A 19,708-nucleotide genomic window follows, 5' to 3' on the forward strand; every position below is an offset into this window, starting at 1 on the left:
GCCTTTAACAGTATGTGTGTCAGCGTTAACAGCACAACTTGGCACAAGCAGGATGTCTCAGAATGGCCCAGTCACAACACAGTCTGGGCCAACTGCTATATGGATCACCACTGACTTCCCCCCAAGAGAGGAACATGTAAGACAGAGAGAAAATGAAACCAAAGGCAATAGAGTGACAACTATAGCTACAAGATGTCATCGAATAGAGTTAAACTGCAGGCCACAAAGCTGTGTTGATTTCTTAGACTAAAACTATGACAAAAAAATGTTGCTTTTTCACTGACGAAGACAAAATAAAAACTAAGCTACGATCAGAGAAAGGAAAGGCAATAGAGTGACAACTATAGCTACAACATGTCATGGAAATGCTGCATACACACGGGCAGATACAAAGATACATGCTACCATTCATTTTAAATGGAAGCCAGCGACATGAAGAGACAAAGATACATCCCACGTTTGCTACAAAAGATGCCTCGGCCTGACCTCCATTATTCAAATAGTCGACTAATTGATTGAGGGAGTCCCAAATCGACTGCCAATCACTTAGATGAATTATTTGACTGAGAGATTGGCCTAATTTGTTATATTAATTAACTAATAGTTTGCCAAAAACAGGATATACATCATGATTTATTGGGAGAAACCCAAGCAAGTATATGTTAAATCAGACATTAAGCACCCTTACAGCCCAAATGGAATGTTCCTCTATTGCATAACATCTTTTTTGCATGATTGGACAGAGATTGGCAGTAATCATGCAAAAAAAAAAAGATACATTTATTTTTATGTTGTTGCATTAGTCAACTATAGGCAACATTTGGCCAATCAGATTTGACTATAGAAATCCTTAGTCGGGGACAGGCCTAAAAGATTCAAAGCTGCAAATAGAAGTTGAGCTGGGTTCAACTTCTAGATACAAAGATACAACTGTAGCTACAACACAGATACAAAGCGACAAACCGACACATATGCTGTGTATCTTTGTGTTTTCTATCTATAACGCAGCATTATACTGCAGGTCACGAAGGCACCCTGAGATACATAAAGCAGTGATTCTCTCAACCTTTTGAATGTCAAAGACCTCCACATGTTGATCTCTGGGACCACAATCCAAGAACATTATTTATCGTTAGACATGATTTGGTCCCATATGACCAGTCATTTGTCCACAATTCCTTTACACTCTTTGTACTGTAAGGTAAAAAAAAAAAAGTAAACATTCTTGTTATATTTACTTACATAATGGTGAAGATCAACTATATCAGAAGGACTGAGCTGTATGAAGATGCAGGAAGGAGCTTAAGAAGACTCTTCATATGACACATTTCCACAGCAGACCAAGCACATGAAATAAGACATGTGTATGCAGATCACGCACGCACGCACACGCACACACACGCACACACACACACACACACACACACACACACACACACACACACACACACACACTAATCTGCTGCAGCCAGCTGGGATGGGATGACAGCACGCCCAGATAAAGTGTTTAATGATAAACAGAGAAGAGTAAATACAAACCAGCTGAAGAGACTTGTGGTTTTTAAACCGCTCTAACAAAAGGAACGTTTCAGACACACACACTCACACATACATGCACATAATCCCCAAAACACTGAAACCTTACTTAAAGTCTGCCTGGTGTACAGAGGTTAAGCTAAATCAAATGGCATGTCATTAGGTACTCCACCGCATTCAACCACACAAAGACACATGAAACTACAATTACCATGAAGACTGATCTATTTGCAGGAAAATGTGGGTTTACCTCACATCAGTGTTGATTTAGACTGACAATTCTGATTTAGTTTTTAGTCAGTCTTTTGAATGTATAGTCTTTTCCATTCAGTTTTAGTCATATTTTAGTCATCTGAAATGTTTTAGTTTTTGTCTAGTTTTAGTTGACTAAATATCATAAGATTATAGTCGACTAAATCTACAGTTGATTTAGTCGACTAAAATGCATGTTGGCGGTGCCTTGATGGTGTCTTAATGGCAGATTTTTACACTTGGTTGCATGCTGAAAATAGCAGATCTACAAGCTCACAACGCGTCGCAGCGCAACGCGTTGTGAGCTTGTAGATCTGCTATTTTCAGAGCGCAACACCCGAGCGCAACCAAACATAAAATGACTTGTCTTTTAGTTCTACTAGATCTCTTCTCCACTAGATCCCTCACTAACATTTTAGTCTACTTTTTATTAGTTGACAAAATTGTCATTATATTTCGTCTTAGTTTTAGTCATCATAGCTTAGTTTATATTTATTTCTGGTCAGTGAAAAAAAGGTACATTTTTCGTCATAGTTTTAGTCGACGAAATCAACTGCCTCACATCCCAACTCATCCGTTTCTAAAAACATGGATGAGGATTACATCGATTAAGTTACAAATAGATACATTAACACAGTTTCACATGCCTCTATATACATACGTTTCACCGTTTAACTGAAATGTTAGACTAATCTATTCCCAAATGAAGTACTGCAACTCTATAGGTTTTCTACTTCAGATTATAGGCACATTTCAGTAAACTACACATATGTTTTTTAAAGCTTATGCTGGCATTGAAGGAAAAACACACACATGGCTACACATTACCAAGAGACAGCCAAGGAAACACCAGTGTTTAATTCAAACGTCAACCTCCACTTGAGTCTGACACGAGAGTGGCGTGGGAGGAAGGATGTTTGAGGGACGCAACGAGAACTTAGTTACCGCAAACAGACAGAAAGCCCCAAGTCTAGTCTGTCTGAGGCTGATGTCAACAACAAGTGTTCCTACAAACACGCTTGTTGTACAACTACTAATACATTCCACACCAACACACTCTTCATCATCATCTAATGTCAGAGAGAGAGACAGAGAGAGAGAGAGAGAGAGAGAGACAGAGACAGAGACAGAGACAGAGACAGAGACAGAGACAGAGAGAGAGAGAGACAGAGACAGAGACAGAGACAGAGACAGAGACAGAGACAGAGAGAGAGAGAGAGACAGAGACAGAGACAGAGACAGAGACAGAGACAGAGAGAGAGAGAGAGAGAGAGAGAGACAGAGAGAGACAGAGAGACAGAGAGACAGAGACAGAGACAGCACAGAAGCAGGGAGTGGAGAGATAGTCAAAACAAAGCATGCTGCGACTTGTGATCTTTTTGCCCCCCCAACACATCATGTGTCATTTCAGAACTTCTCTCACTCCTATCCTCCAGTCCTGCCCTTCATCTCTCCTAACTTCTCCCCTCTCTCCTCCTAGCCGTCTGCTGAGGTCAGACGAGGCACAACGCAATTAGCACTAGTTACCTTACATCGGCCATCTGCCGCCGACTCACATATTAGGACATGCAGACAGACAGACAATCTGAAATCTATGCTGTATGGGAGAAAGAAACTTTCCATTAACTCACCAAACACTCTGCCGTGAACAATTCCATCACACAACTTTAGTACAAGAAAAAATGCCTTCTGTTTGGCTGTTCCGTGGCACTTCAAATAGCAGTCCCTCTGTCCCTCCCGTCTCTCTCTCTCCCTTTCTCTCTCTCTTTCTGACTGACTCTCTCGTACACTGCGCGAGCGCGTACGAGGCACATGCTCTCTCAAGTGTTTCTCTGAACTCCTGCCGCTATGTTCCTCTCAGTCTGGCTGGGCTGGCGTGAATGACTTCAGCGAGGCTGACTGAGTGCCTGCCCCGAATTCCTCCACCGCTCCCACAAGCTTCACAGCTTCAGTTCAACAAGAGGCGCGGACTGAGCTGAGACTGACAGCTTTGGGACAGCCTCTAGGGGCGGGGTGAAAGAGACACACACACACACACACACACACACACACACACACACACACACACACACACACACACACACACACACACACACACACACACACACACACACACACACACACACACACACACACACACACACACACACACACACACACACACACACACACACACACACACACACACACACACACACACACACACCTGTCTCTCTTTCTCTTCCTCTGTTCCACACACATGACTCCAACAAGCACATGATACATGCTTCAAACGCTCCATCCTACTAACTCCATACAGTAGCAGCATTAGAGAGCAGTGTTGATTTTGACAACAAAATGTTGATTTAGTTTTTTAGTCTTTTGAATAAAATTCCATTTAGTTTAAGTCATATTTTAGTCATCTGAAATGTTTTACTTTTTGTCTAGATTTAGTCGACTAAATATCATAAGATTATAGTCGACTAAATCTACAGTTGATTTAGTCGACTAAAATGTATGTTGTCGGTGCCTTGATGGCGTCGTAATGGCCGATTTTACACTTGGTTGCATGCTGAAAATAGCAGATCTACAAGCTCACAAGGCGTCGTGAGCTTGTAGATCTGCTATTTTCAGAGCGCAACACCGAGCGCAACCAAACATTATATGACTTGAAGTTCTACTGGATCTCTTCTCCACTAGTCGCTCACTAACTTTTTAGTCAAGTTTTTATTTGTTGACGAAATTGTCAATATATTTAGTCTTAGTTTTAATCATCGTAGCTTAGTTTTTATTTAGTTTTCGTCAGAGAAAAGAGGTAGTCGACCAACATTTTTCGTCATAGTTTTAGTCGACGAAATCAACACTGCATCCTTCTAACTCCTTATAGTAGCAGCATTAGAGAGTTATGTCTCACTCCTCAGACTGCCACGCCCCCACTGTGGTTCCAGCAGGGCTGATAGGACAACTGTTATGATTGACAGGCAGCAAGTGCCGTGACTCTGGCATGTGGGACATGGGTCTTCTCGGAACGCAGCGGTCACAGGAGGAGAGAGAGTGAGACGGGAGAGAGTGACAAGAGATGGATGATCAAGATAAACAGAAGGGCCGCAAGCCAAGATACACAAGCTAACAGGAAGACGCAATGAAAACAATTTGTAGAAACTGGCACGGATAATGTTTCACTGTAAACAACATGGAAATATGCCATCGCCGTTAAGTGATAAGCCGCAGCATTATTAAAATAAGAAACGTTGCATAGTAAGTGACAAGCATGGGAATTTTACCTAGCCAGACCAGTGCTTAATCACTTATGTCCTATTTTATACTTCAAAACTAGTGGTACTCAGATATTTTACTTAAGTAAAAGTAGCAATACCACAATATAAAAATATTCTGTTCCAACTAAAAGGCCTGTGTTCAAAATGTTACTTGAGTAAAAGTACAAAAGTATTGGCATCAAAATATACTTAAAGTACCATAAGTAAAAGTACACAAAATGTTTGAAAATAGCAGATCTACAAGCTCACAACGCGCCACGATGCGATGCGTTGTGAGCTTGTAGATCGGCTATTTTCAAATAGCCTAGGTATAAAATAGGGCTAACCCTAACCCTAACCCTAAAGTGGTTAATGTATGTTTTATGATGTAATAATGTGTATCTGACAAGTAACTAGTAACTAAGTTTTCAAACAAGTGTAGTGGAGTAGAAGTAAAAGTATTGAAAATTGGAAATACTCCAGTAAAGTCAAAACACCTCAAAATTGTACAGTACTTGAGTAAATGTACTTAGTTACTTGACACCATTGTTCACAACACATTGAGGCTCACAACGGCTGACATTGTGACATTGAGCTTGCAGATCGACTATTTCCAAAAACAAATTAAACAAATTGGAAAGAATTGGGGAAAAAAAGAACATTTTGACTCTAACGATATGCCCAAAATAGGGATGGCAGGCTGACAGTGGTTAAATAAATACAGCCTGTACGGGAAACAAGAGAGAAGCCATGCTGAGTGAGACGAGATGGTTTACTGTGTGTGTTTAAGTTATTGGGGAGTTTTTAAACAACATCACAGGTTTCACTGCAATGACATCAACTGGTAAAAATCTAGATGCTTCTAAACCAACCCTGGGCCCCAACTCATTGTGTCCACCCAGTCTAAACAACTGAGACAAACAGCCACCCAATCCACCTCAAGGTGCCTGAAAGTCAAACAAAGTCTCCATGCAGATCCCCTTGAGCTGGAAAATCCATTCTGAAAAGGAGAGGACCAGTGTGTTCTGCTAAGCTGTGTGAAACCTCATCGTATAACCAATAATAACCATTTATCAATCAAAACCAGACAGCCAGTAAATGTATAATAATGCTGTGCCACATGCCGTCTTGTCTCTACAATTGAGTCAATAGACTCTTTTCAAAGTGGACATTTATGAAGGTAAACACAGCTGAACGTAATAACATTAGGCTAACTGTGGGTAGTAGATATGTTTTATTTGGGTGTTTCTGTGCCAGCATGGACAGCTCTTTAGTCTTTAACACTTCACTTCATGCATGTTTAGGACTGTCACCATTACAAATTCAAGTTGACGATTAATTGTCATAAAAAATAATTGTGATTAAGGATTTAATTGTGTCTTTGACATTGGACATGAATAACATTTTAATTTCTGTTTGCCTTTTAGGCTTTGTAATAATAACATTGCACATGGCAGATATGACAAATAACTTAAATATACAAAGAAATGAGTGACAAATAGTGGGAAAAAAATGAAAATAGCGGATACAGCTGATCTACAAGCTTGCCGCGCTACGAGCTTGTAGATCTGCTATTTTTGAAAAATCATGAAAATGTGTGCAAATCTTTGAATATATATTGTTTTAAAGCGAACATTTTTTTACTAAAATCTTTGCTTCTGGGGGGTCCCTGGAACAACACATTTTGAGACGGGGGTCTGCCAAATACATATGAGCTTGGGGGTCCTTGAAACGGAAAAGTTTGAGCACCACCAATATAGAAACGTATGTTTATTCAGAATACTGTTGGGATTTGTAGAATCGGCTTCAGGTCTTAATGGGTTAAATATGATCAAATATTAACATGTTTCAACATGGAAACGATTATGACGATTATGCAAACATAATTGCGATTATCTCAAATAATTGCAATTAGACGAGTATGTATAATAGTGACAGGCCTATGCATGCTGGCACACAGAAACCCCTGAATGAAACACAGCCGCCTCAAGAAGCAGCACTATATGTATGTATGTATGTATGAACTGAAAGACAGATGCTTGTACCTGTTGGTGATGTAGTCTTAGAACTTGACCAGGGCTATTCCTCATTGGTACATACATGGGTTAAAGTCCCATGTGTTGTCCAAGCATACAGTACAATGCTCTGGCACAATAAGATCCTCCTGATAAATAACCAACCAGCCTATCTTAAATAAATACTTACATATTTCTCTTTGAATTGACTTAAGTATTTTAAATGCCTTCCTATGCTTTATGTAAAACACTTTGTATTGCCCTTGTGTATGACGTGCTACACAAATAAACTTGCCTTTACCTTTAGCCGTGTTTACCAAAATGACTGCAGTGGAAAAGGTCCATTAGGAAAAAGTACAAATGTACTTCCTTTTAAGTTCATTTCTGGCTGATTTTAAACTAAAAGCATAAACACACACTTTAATATACTCAATACTTTAAAGACATAAACGTACTGTTGACGCATTGGACAATAACAGATGATCCATGAAATACCCTTTGACATTGTTTAAAGTGATACATTGTTTAAAGCAAGATTGGCACATTAGTTGCTTGTGTTGGTCGTGACTCGTGAGTGACGCTTTCAATCATCTTTCAATCCATTTCTCATCAACAGCTTTCCTCTATCGCAACAGCAAGATGAAACCTAAATCAATACAACTCCTTCAGGAGAACACGGCAAGATTTTAAAGTGAATCTGTGAGAAGGGTGCAGACAGAGATTTCTTTTGGCCTGACAAAAAACCATGTCAGCACTTCCTCTCAGACTGGTATAAATGTCATCTCCTTTGCTGGGTTTGGCATAGTAAAACCCCAACCTTGGTCCTACCCTTAACCATCTGAAGCCTGCTGGCGGAGAGGCTAAATTCCAGGGCAAAATCGCCAGTGTTAATAATGTGTTATGTACAGTAACTTAAAAAGGTAGGGTAAGTGATATTATTTGGTTAAAACAAACACGTTTTTGTTAAAAGCAACATATTCTGATTTTAATCATAAGAGCAGTAACAGAGGTCTCCCTGTTTCTCAAGCTCTTTGATAAACAGAAAATACATTTTCAGGTAGGTGACAACATTTCAGCGAATCAAGAGAGTACCCATTTATCAGCTTTATAGTGTTCAATTACAATTGTGTCTGCTCATTTCTTTATGTCATCACTTCCAATTTGACTTTTTCAATCTGTATCCTGACTGAGTTCTCTATCCTGATTGGATAAAAATTGGTATCCTGACCAGAAAATGCATTTTCTGTTTAATAAAGAGCTGGAGAGACTCCTGTTACTGAACAAACACTCTATCTATAGCAATGAGTACTATCAGAATATAGAGCTATTTAACACTTATTTTAACCAAAGAAAATCACTTACCCTACCTTTAATAAAGTAATTGTGTAGTGTAGCTTTAAATCATCTTCAAAGTGGAGACCATTACAGACTACATAAGTTGTTCATCTTACAATGTTAAATCCATAGGAATGCACAAATACTTAATTGACAGTTGATTGACATGCATAGTGCATCAGTTAAGTTTTACAAAGACACTCACCCGCTGTGCAGAGGCTCCTCAGCTGCGTCCTGGAACGTGGCCTTCACTGGGGTTTCCCAAACCGGCGGGCTCTCAGCTGGTTTCTTCACTGGTGGCGCTGGAGTTTCTGGGAGATCGACTACAACCTCTGGAAATGTCTCTGGGACCTTAACTTGCTCCTTCACCAGATCTGTTCCCACAAACTCTCCAACTGGTTCGGGAACCTTAACGTGTTCCTTCTGTGGTTCTTCTGGGACCTCTTTAATGAGTCCTGGGAGTTCAACTGGCCTCTTCACTGGCTCGGGTTGGATATCTGCCGGCACGCTCACAGGTTCTGCTAGTTCCTCTGGGATTCGTGTCTTCTCTGGATCAGCTACTGGATCTTTCACTGGTCCCTCAAAGACCTCAACAGGTTCCTTCACTGGCTCTACTGGTGGATGTTCTGGTGCTTTCGCTGGTGGCGGCGTGCTCTCCTCTTGACTTAGAGGAGCAGCTACCTCCTCGGTTGGAGTAAGAAACTCTTGCTGAGGAGAATCCAGGGACGGGAGGGGTCTGGGGAACAATGAGAGAGAGAGAGAGAGAGAGAGGTGGGGAGGGGAGGGGACATTTGTTTGTTTAGTTTACACATGATACACGGATCAGGGATCAAGTGACAAATGTGTGCCTACAGTAATGTGTGTGTGTCTGCATGCGTGCACGTGTGCACATGTGTGTGTAGGCGTTTCTGTGTGTTGTGTCTCTTGCTGCTATTGTATTATTGCCGTTTCCATTGCTGTGTGAACAGCTGTGTTGTTTGCGTGAGAAAAAAAGGCTCATTCTTGCCCTGAAGAACAGAGCTGATGTCACTGTTGATGTCATCCTCTGGACATAATAGGCTGCATTGGGATTCAACATCCAGAGTCATTTGACCCCGGCTCCGGTTACCAACAAAGTCCGGCTCTGTGTTTTACCTCCTCATTCATATTCATTGTCAAACAGCGCACTGTGACACCTCTCATAACCGCTCCTAAACACATTTATCTTATTTGAATAATGCATTAAAAAAAAGTTAGAAGATGTAAGAATGCAAAATCATTGAAAATGTTTTCATCCAATGAAAATGATTCATGTATAAAAAGCTTTAGTAGTCTTTTGACTAGAACAGTAACATTTCGTACCCTCGTAGCATAATTGCCTAACTCATATCTTTAAAGGTTTTCAGGAGAAACAAAACCCCCAAAAAAGCTTTATTTATATCAGCCCAACTCTACTCTCCTAACACTGCTGATTCATTCTTCCTTATTGCCAATGTTCTCAGCCTATCAGAATTATTGTTACATTCAAAATAATTTCTGCCTAAAATTGACTTTCTGCTTATAGTACTGTAAGTCATTTTGGAATATAACAAGCATTCTGATTGGCTTAGGACATCGACAATAAGGCGCAATAATGCAGCAGAGTTAGGAGAGTAGAGCTAAGCAAAAATGTCAATTGGACCAAAAAGTGACTTAGGCAATTATGCTATGAGGCTAACTATGTGTAATGGTGAAAATCATTCTGTACAGTCAGTATGGCACGGTTGCACCAGCAAGAGAAACCATGTGCTCTATTCCCTGTCAAGCTGAATAGAGGATGTGTGACAGCCAGTGGTGTAAAGTAACTAAGCACATTTACTTAAGTACTGTACTTATGTACAATTTTGAGGTATTTGTACTTTACTTTCCAATACTTTTACTTCTACATGAAGATTTTGATTATTATTACAAAACATACGTTAACCTCTTCAGCCCTATACTGTATATATTTTGGGCATTTGAAAATGTACAAGCTCAAGATCTACAAGCTCACAATGCGTCGCATTGTGAGCTTGTAGATCTGCTATTTTCAAAAGATATTTATACATTTGAAAACTTGAAATGGGACATTCTGCATAATGAGTACTTTTACTTTTGGCACTTTAAGTAATGTTTGATGCCAAATTGCCAATACGTTGGTACTTTCACTCAAGTACATTTGGAATTCCAATTCTTTAACTTGTAACAGAGTATTTCTATATTGCAGTATTGATACTTTGAAGTAAAACATTTGAGTACTTTTATTTTTTCCACCACTGACAACTAGCACAGTTGCACCAACAACTCTGAGGGGGAGATAAACAGAAACCATGACATGTGCTCTATTCCCTGTCAAGCTGGATAGAGAATGTGTGACAGCTTGCTAACAATCAATCTACTTTGTGTAGCACATTGGGTGGTGGTGGGGGGTGAAGGGTGGGACACAACATCCCACTCTGACCTTTTGTCACTGTCAGAGCCTGTGTGCAGAGAGGTGCTATGTGACATTCATTTACCGCCATCATATCCTGCTCACCTGACATCTGAAAGACATGCTTAACCCATTCAATACGGGAACGTATTTGTGTCATTTTAAGATTTCTTTGGGCTATTCAAAAATAGCAGATCTACAAGCTCATAGCACCGAGGGCCACGCTATGAGCTTGTAGATATGCTATTTTTGAAAAATCGTCAAAATTAGTGCAAATCTTTGTATATGTATATACATCTTTAACTCAAATCTTTGCTTCTGGGGGTCCCTGGAACAAAATATTTTTAGATGGCGGGGGGGGGGGGGGGGGGTCCTTGACATGGAAAAACTTTGAGAACCACTGATATAGCAACATACGTTTAAAAAAAGAAAACATTTAGAAGACATTTGTAGAATCCCCAGAAGCAAAGATTTGAGTTAAAAATGTTCGCTTAAAAATATATATATTCAGATAAGTAGCAGATCTACAAGCTCGTAATGCGGCACTTGGTGCCGCGCTATGAGCTTGTATATCTGCTATTTTTAAATACCAAATAAATCTAAGAAATGACGCACAGATGCGTTCCCGGTCTTAGAACCTTGTTCTGCAAGTGTAGCTACCTGGGCATCATACATGATCTTTATTTGTTGCTTCTATGATTGAAAGACTGATAGCAATTACATTAACTCACAAAAGGGTTTCAAAATCACACTGGTTATATTACCAGCGGTAATATAACAATAATGTAACATTTAACTTTTCACTAGGTCTAGTTTTTATGTGTTTTTTTATGGACTACATAGTGTGATTTTGAGACCCGTTTCTACATACAACAATTGAGTGAGCAAAATTGGTTGCTCAGCAACAGCACAGAAGCAACAGATAAATGTCATTTTTGTTTTTGGACGCTGCATGTATATCATGACAGCGTATAGTACCTGTATAATACAAGGTTCTATCAAAGTTCAACTAGCATGGACCATCTTTTCATTTTCAATTTAAATGCCCTTTTATGCCTTATAATAAGCACTATCTGTATGAAATGTGATATAAAAATGAACAGTTTTTTAGAGCACCACTAATACTGTAGTATCACCCCCTCCCATTAGATAAAGCATTTCCTTTCTGAAATGGAAACCACTCCACTACCGACTACCCCATTACACTTACACCCCAAAAACACACATGCACACTTTGATTGTGTACCTTGAAGCAGCTTCTCGCAGTGCTTTTATCCAGTCTACAACTGGCTCTGGTTGTGCTGGTGGTCCAGGATCAGGACTGGTTGACACCTCTGTCTGTAACCCCCTCTTTACAGCCTCTTTACCCAGAGACTCTTGTCCAGTAAGAGAGAAAGAGACAGCAGGGCTTTTTAGTGCCGTGCTGTCTGTGGGGTCAGACCCGGGATCAAGAGCAGGCGCTGAAATGTCCTCAATGTGATCCATCTGTGAATGTGTGACTACCCCTTTCCTCTCATCAGACACCTGTTCTACGGGTGGGACGGTGGCTGGGGGTCCCCCTCCTCCCAGCGACTTCCCCTCTGTAGACACACACTGGGGTACAGCAGCAACAGCAGGGGTCACTGCGACACCTTCTGGGTCGTTTGACAACACAACTGACGGGAATGTTGCTGCATCCCTGTGACTCACAGGTTCAACCGCTGCAATTTGGTCATCGGTCAGCTTAATCGTCTCCTCGCCGGCAACGTGACTAACGGGGGTCTCGTCGCCACCGAGCGACACCCCGTCTCCGCGGCACAATGAACGCCCGGGGGACTCCGAGCCCCCGACCACCACCACAGCATTTCCAGTTGGTTTTATGAGCCCCTGTTTTCCCTCAGCCTGATTGTTTATCTCTCTCATCTCATCCTCCCCCCTCCTCCCGCCGCGGCTGCCTTTCCCCTTTTCGTCCGAGGCTCCTTCATCTTCCTTAGCAGCGGCCTCCTCTGCGTCGGGGCCTTTTATGGGTATTTGGTATTCTGTGCTGTCAAACGTGACGGCGGTTTTACTGGAGCCCCCGGGAGGCTCACACACTGCCTCCTGAATTTTACACTCCTCGATTTCACGACTGCTGCTTTTTTGCACTGTCGTGGAAAAAGTGAGCTCCTTTGCCTCGATTTCTGCCCGGCCCACAGAGCTAGTGGGATCTACGGCCTGGGTTACCATGGGCACGGCCTCTACACAAATGTCAGGGCTCTCTACAGTGACCTGGGATGAAACGGACCAGTCCGGAGGCAAAGTCTCATCCCTGTGTGATGCATGCTCAACAAGGAGAGCAGTGTTCTCCGAGGCCTCTGTTTTTGCTCCTCGGTCTTGACGGGCAAGTGAAAGGACAGTTGTTCCCTGACCTTCACCACCCACATCGCTCACTGACCCGTCTTTTAGTTTCGATGGATGATCCGAGTCTGACATCGCCGGCCTTAAGCAAACGCTCTCTCTCTCATCTTCTGACACACGCCTTTCCTCACCGCCATGAGAGCCAGCGGCAGCTATTTCTATGTCAGCCCTACTGGCCTCATTTAACTCTCTGGCAAGGTGTGCAGACACATTAACCCTTGTCACGGCGCTCGCTTCCCCTTCCCCTCCCCCTCCCTCTCCTCTGTCTAGACCTTTCTCTCTGTCATCATTGCCACTACTGTCCCTCAAATCATCCTTGCTTCCTGACTGACCCATCTCATCCCCTCTCCCCATCTCCCCCGGGACCTGTGTTGTTTTTTGGCCGGTCGTTTTCTCTCCCCCATCCGTCCCATTCAAACAACCACCTGACAGTTCCTCTGTCTCACGGCTGGATTCCAGCTGCTGCTGCTGTTGTTGCTCTGGTTGCCGAGCAAAACGACTTGGAGCTGTCATGGTCTGTGATTGGTTAGCAGCTGTACCCCTGTCTGGTAGCTCTATTGTTACTGTGGGTGTTTGGTGGTGCAGCCTGTGGTCAGCAACAGGAGTCTCTGTCTCGCTGTCTCGTGGCACGTCCTGGGATAACCCTGCAGGTGTCAGGCTGGTGGAAGGTGTGGACAAAGACTCCCTCTTCATTTTAGATGTGGTATCTCCATCCTCCTCTACACCCACCGTTAGTGATTCAGCCTGTTTAACGTAGCCTTTATGTCCAATTTCCTCCTCCAGCTCGGTTTGATTTTCCTTTTCTCGTTTCTGTTCATCCTCTAATAGGCGGACATTGTATTCTTCCTTTTCATGCTTTTCCTTGGCATCGTCTTGCTCGTCGCGGGCAATTTCATTACCAGTCTCGCCGGAAGGAAGAACGGGGCAGAGTAGCGAGAGGTCACATTTAATGGACACGTCACCATGAATAGGCGTAAGGCTGACGGGCTCTGACTGTGGCTCAGATCCAGAGCGGGATTGAGAAATGACATTATTACAACCTGCCTCAGTCCTTATTGTGCCAGAGGGCTGAGAGAGAGGAAGCTGAATTAGATTATTTATGCCACTCAGTGGAGATGTCGCCATGACGTCTGGTGGAATATCCAGAACAACAGATACGATACCAACAGGCTTCATCGTGGGCTCTGCAGTGGCTCTACTATCCTCTTCCATTTTATCAGTCTCGTTCACATTTTTCACATTTTCGGCGGCGTCGTCGTGTTTCAGATCCTGTGCCGAACGCATTTGCATTATTATTTCCTCCCTCTCGGGACGGCAGAACGTCACCCTGCTGTCACTTTCAGCACCGTGGTTAGCGGTCTGTTCGGGAAGAGCAATGTCACAGTCACTAATGAACTCCAAATGACTCAGCATGGGCCCCGGGGGCCTGAGCGCCGCGGCAGACTTACTGGCACACTGCTCACCGGTGGCAGGAGACGGCTCAGGGGCCGTCGTTGCCGACACTGTTGATTGGTCTTCGGGTAGAGCAGCAGGGGCCACGGTGCTCGCAGGCCCCTCTGTGTGTTGCGTGGGATGATCTGTGATAACTAGGTCAACAGGAGCGGAGCGGTGCACTCGGCTCGAGGGCTGATCAGTGGAGTCACTCGCCTTAATCTGCTGAGATGCTGTGGATGTCAACGCTGGCGTTTCAGGCCTCTGACAGGGTCGGAGGTCAGTGGGGCGCGGCTCCGAAGCTGATGTAACGGAGACATCACTACCTGGCGCGCAGGTATGGTCATCCACAGGAGGCATTTCGGACGAAGAGGGAGCATGCTGCTTACCGGGTGTGTCCAGTACATTGTCACTAGTCTTAGGCGTCTCCTGAGGTCTGCTGGCGTCGTCCGGTCCCTTACAATCAACACGTGGCTTTTCAATGTCACCGCCATCCGACACACATGATTTCACAGCCCCGTCTGCCACCTCATTTGTCACATTTTCTGACACGTGTCGTACATTGTTGTCCACAGAGGGGGCACTGCTGTCACATTCAATTAAAAGCAAACTGTCTTTATATTGTTTATAATCATTTTGTTCCAGTTCTTTAAGTGGTTTCTTACCAGTATTTGTCTCTCCATTAGGCAACAGACTTCTATTTAGCTTCTCCTTGATGTCTTCTTGGTTGACGTCTCCTGCATTAAACTGGGTATCTTTCTGGGACTTTGAGGATATCTGAATAGCTGGTCCTTGCCCAGTAGGAGCTGCCACCGGGGGCATTTCTGGCTTCTTTGAGCCAAGAACGCTCTGGAAGATATAGCTGGCCTCTACTACAGGATGGTACAGGCTCTCGTGTATGGTCAGCGGGGGCAATGAGGCAGAGTCCATAGCAGGCGCTGATGTGTCCCTAAGAGCAAGAGAGGAACTGTCCTCTGATTTCACACTGGCATCAAAGTGAACTCTCCTGGGTCCGCCGCTGTTGTCCTTCGTAGGCTGCTGGAACACACTCACTCCAGACATAGTAGGATCGACACTCTGGCTCCGGGCTGGAGCCTGTGAAAGGTTTTCGGCGTCACTCTCTGTTGCTGCTCCGGAGTCCGCGCTGTTGCTTACAAGTTGGACCTGTTGCGTGGCGCTCCCCGGCTCGGCACCACAGCTCTGCTGCAAAGTGATTGAAGGCTCCGACGAGATAAACGACGAGCGGGTTTCTCTGTGATTGCTCTCCGTCTCTGCGGTGGGCGACTCTTTAAGAATGGGTCCTGAATTACGCTTATCCTCCGTAACGGCTATTTGTTTGTCATCGGCCCCCGAGTCACCCCCCTCTGTCTTGCAGAGAGAGCTCTTTTGTTCGGAGAGAGCCGGGTCCCCGTTCTGTTCCTGTCTCAGGCTGGGATGAGGAGGACAGTGCTGCTCCGTACGGATGCTCTCAGAGGAGGTGTTAGCAATAAGCTCACTCCGCCACTGTGACTTCGCTGGTGACTCGGCAGCATTGGGAGGCGGACACGTCTCATTCTCAGCTGATGACACCCCACTAGCGGAGCCTTCCGGCTGGCTGAATGAACTGTGCTCTGTAGCCAACCCTGCTCTTTCTCTCACCTCCTCCCCCTCCTCCTCCTCCCCTCCCCCCTCTCTGTTTTTCTCCAATACCACAGCGCTGTGTTCCTGGCAGTCGGGTCCAGCGAGCAGCCCAGGGGGAGAGGTATTGATGTGGGTTTCTGTCCAGAGCAGCTCCTTTTCTTTCTCTCTCTCCGTCGCTATGGTGCCGTCGGTCGTCTCTCTCGCCTCTCCCTTCACTCCAGCCTCGGCTGAGTTGTGTGGCGTTTCGCTGCTGCTGCTGCTGCACTCAGATGCAGCCTGCGCCTCCCTGGCTGTGAGTGAGCATTTTTCCTGCGGACAGATTAATGAGGGCTGAGGGAGCTTGTCCAGGAGCTCCCCACTCTCCTCCTCCTCCTCCTCCTTCTCCTCCCCCCCTGCAGAGCTCGGACACTTCTTCTCTACCACTCCCAAATCTGCACGTCCCACAGAGAGCTCTCTCACCGCTGACGGAGGAGCCACGCTCTCTGGTGGTGGTGATTCACGCCGCCCTCGCTCTCCCTCTCCCTCGCGTTGCATCGGCGCTGGCATCGTCGGCAGCGTTGTCAGTGGCAACGCGGCAACGGGCGCTGAAGCATCTACAAGTGCGCCCCGTGCCCTCTCCCCTCCTACACACGATTTGTTAAGGGAGAGCGGGCCCCCCGGCTCCGGTGCGTGTACCTCTGCTTCAGAGTTCACGACACGTTTTGTATTATCGGCGGCAGCACCTGCAGCAGGGCTGACCGGATCGATCGCTGTGGTCGGGACAAACGTTACGGGTGTATTTGGGTCGATGGCATTTTGCTTCCGGTGTGAGATTTCATCAGGGCCCCGAGTGGAGCTGCATGAGGGGCCATCTGTGTAGTTGTGGTCAATTGACGGCTGACGGGGGCCCTGTGAATCTGGGGCCTGGCCGGAGGCAGGTGGACAGACGCGGTCGGTAACATGATCCTGCTCGGTATGAGGGGATGGTAGTGGGGGTCTGAGGTTGGGCTTTCCCTCAGGGCTCAGCTGTTCCTGGTAATACAAGCCATTATCATGCTGTTTACTACATGTCAGCGTACGGGTGTCTGTCTGCAACGTTGACTCAGTCTTTGACCCGGAATCTGTCTTATGCTCCATGTGTGAGTCTGCCTTTAAAACGGATGCAGCGTCTGTATGGCTCTGAGGCTGTATATCTGCGTTTGCTTCCAGTCCCGTCTCTACAGCCTTCATTTTTTTCTTTTTCCTTTGTTTCTTTTTATCTTTTTTCCTCATCTCTTTGTCATGCCCAGCCTGTCTGTCACTCTGCATTTCAAACTCCATGTCTGTGTTTGGTGCCGGATGTGACCCTGTCTGTTTGTCTGCTGCTGCCTGTCTGTCTGTTTCTGACTCTGACACTGCTGCCTGTCTGTCTGTTTCTGACTCTGACACAGCTGCCTGTCTGTCTGTTTCTGACACTGACACTGCTGCCTGTCTGTCTGTTTCTGACTCTGACACTGCTGCCTGTCTGTCTGTTTCTGACTCTGACACTGCTGCCTGTCTGTCTGTTTCTGACTCTGCTGCCTGTCTGTCTGTTTCTGACTCTGCTGCCTGTCTGTCTGTTTCTGACTCTGACACTGCTGCCTGTCTGTCTGTTTCTGACTCTGACACAGCATGGCTGAGTAATGGATAATGTGCAACGGGCACTGATCTTTGGCTGACTACATCATCTTTAACACCCTGTGGATCAATCTCAATATTAGCCTCCACCTTCCTCTTTAAATGCACATCACTTTGTTGTTGATGTCTCTTGATAATATCTGTCACCTCTGTTAGATCTTCCTCAGTCTTTACAGTCTGAGAATGAGAATCTACAACAGCGACATCTTCCTCAACTATTCTCTCGGAATCATCACAGGCCTCTTTCACATATTTTCTCTTCTCTGTGATTACGGGATCTACCAGGGCTTCTTTAAATGAATCTATATTTGCCTCTGACTGCGTGTGGGCGTGCGTTTCCCTCTGCTCGACCATCTCCGTCCGTTTCGGTGGATTCATGGCTGTACATTTATCCTCCTGACTCTGTCTTGGTTCTTCTGTCTTGGTCCTCACAGCAGTGCCCAGTATGTAATCCCTGAAACTAAACACAACATCCTCCTGACCGTCTGCTGCCTCAGTCTTTCCATGTGTCTGTTGGTTTCCATCGCTAAGGCCTGGCTGTCCTGAGACGGACGATGACTCATCATTGCCCTTATTAACCCCTTCCTTGCCCGTTCCTTTATTCCCCTTCTTCCCTGTGGCCTGGAGAGGCGTGGCACTGCGAGGGTCAACCGGTTGACACATGGCCAGTGTGGCCATCTGCTCTTCACATTCCTGAAAGGCCTCTTGGAGCTCGCGGTCCAGGAGGATGTTTGACGACGACATGAGGGACAGAGGTGCAACGTCCTGGGACGGCGTGACTCTGGTGGGGTGGGGGACATCTGTGAGAAGTGGGTCGCCGCCATGAGGCCTGAGACCAGGGGTAGGGTGACAGAGTTAGACTGTGTGGGCTAGACAGCTAGAACAGCTGTTCATTCCATGATAATACTACTCTATGTCACACGCCATGCTCTCAGCCACTGCACTACACACAATATGCACACTGCAAAATGCACACATCAGAGAACTAAATACCGGCCATCTAACAAGCGTATAGCAGTACGCACATGTCAAAATGTTACGGCTCATTTGGGCATAAAATGCCAATTAGTAATAACTGCACTCAGTTGCTTCGCAATGCCGCCTTACTTTTACACAGAATAAAAAATGAATTTTTCGGTAATTAACTTTAAAAAAAGCATGACACATGTTGAATCAGCTGCTTCATCTTGTAACATTGTATTGTTACAAGAGAAGAGACATCAAATCTGAAACTGTATTAACCAAAACAACCGCTGGATTAAAGATTACCGTTAAATGAATATGACCACTGATCAGAGATGAAGTCATGCTCACACACTTGCAATTCCTTCTGGCAACTAAAGCAATTATTTCACACACAACCTCAGCCTCATTAGTGTGGAGAGTCAAACGGTAATGATGATGTATTAGAAAACGCACCAACAGTTAGACTGAGCTCAGTGTCATTCAACCATAACTGCTGCTGAGTCATTGCAAGGCCAGTGACGCAGTAGACCGCAGCAGATATATTTTGTTTTATAAGCCCCAACAGGCCTATATAGACCCATGATTATATCCTGCTGCAAAAAGGATGGGCTGCTCAAACCTGTGCTAAAAACACTATCTTGAAAAGGAGCCTCCATCCTCATTCTCCTGCATGGCAGAAAGACCATTCATGTCATAAACATTACCGATTAGCAAAAACTCATCAGTCATGTTCAACCACAAATGGAAACATGTGGAGGGGTGGGGGAATCGCTAATGAGCTGCGTTGTGATTGGTTAGCAGTAACACTCCTGGATGATAGCTCCAGGCTGGCTCTGCTATTTCCTTGACAACACAAAACCTCTGCCCTGACAACAAGC

The 19,708-nt window shown here is 44.7% G+C and overlaps 1 protein-coding gene across 5 annotated transcripts in view; it reads right to left on the bottom strand.

Moving 5' to 3' along the window:
• tacc2 (transforming, acidic coiled-coil containing protein 2) overlaps positions 1 to 19,708 on the bottom strand; it is a 110,350-nt gene that overhangs the window by 62,121 nt on the left and 28,521 nt on the right. For 4 of the 5 annotated variants that reach the window (XM_080450063.1, XM_080450062.1, XM_080450060.1 and 1 more), the window contains exons 6-7: positions 12,049 to 18,693; positions 8,580 to 9,110 (exon numbers count right to left, since the gene is read on the bottom strand). In XM_080450063.1, the coding sequence (XP_080306189.1) occupies positions 8,580 to 9,110; positions 12,049 to 18,693 (7,176 nt within the window). The remainder of the gene's footprint in view (positions 1 to 8,579; positions 9,111 to 12,048; positions 18,694 to 19,708) is intronic. The other variant, XM_080450061.1, reaches the window with a different exon arrangement.

The sequence above is a fragment of the Gymnoscopelus braueri genome (genome assembly GCF_963280865.1).
Source record: "Gymnoscopelus braueri genome assembly, chromosome: 14".
Taxonomy (NCBI): domain Eukaryota; kingdom Metazoa; phylum Chordata; class Actinopteri; order Myctophiformes; family Myctophidae; genus Gymnoscopelus; species Gymnoscopelus braueri.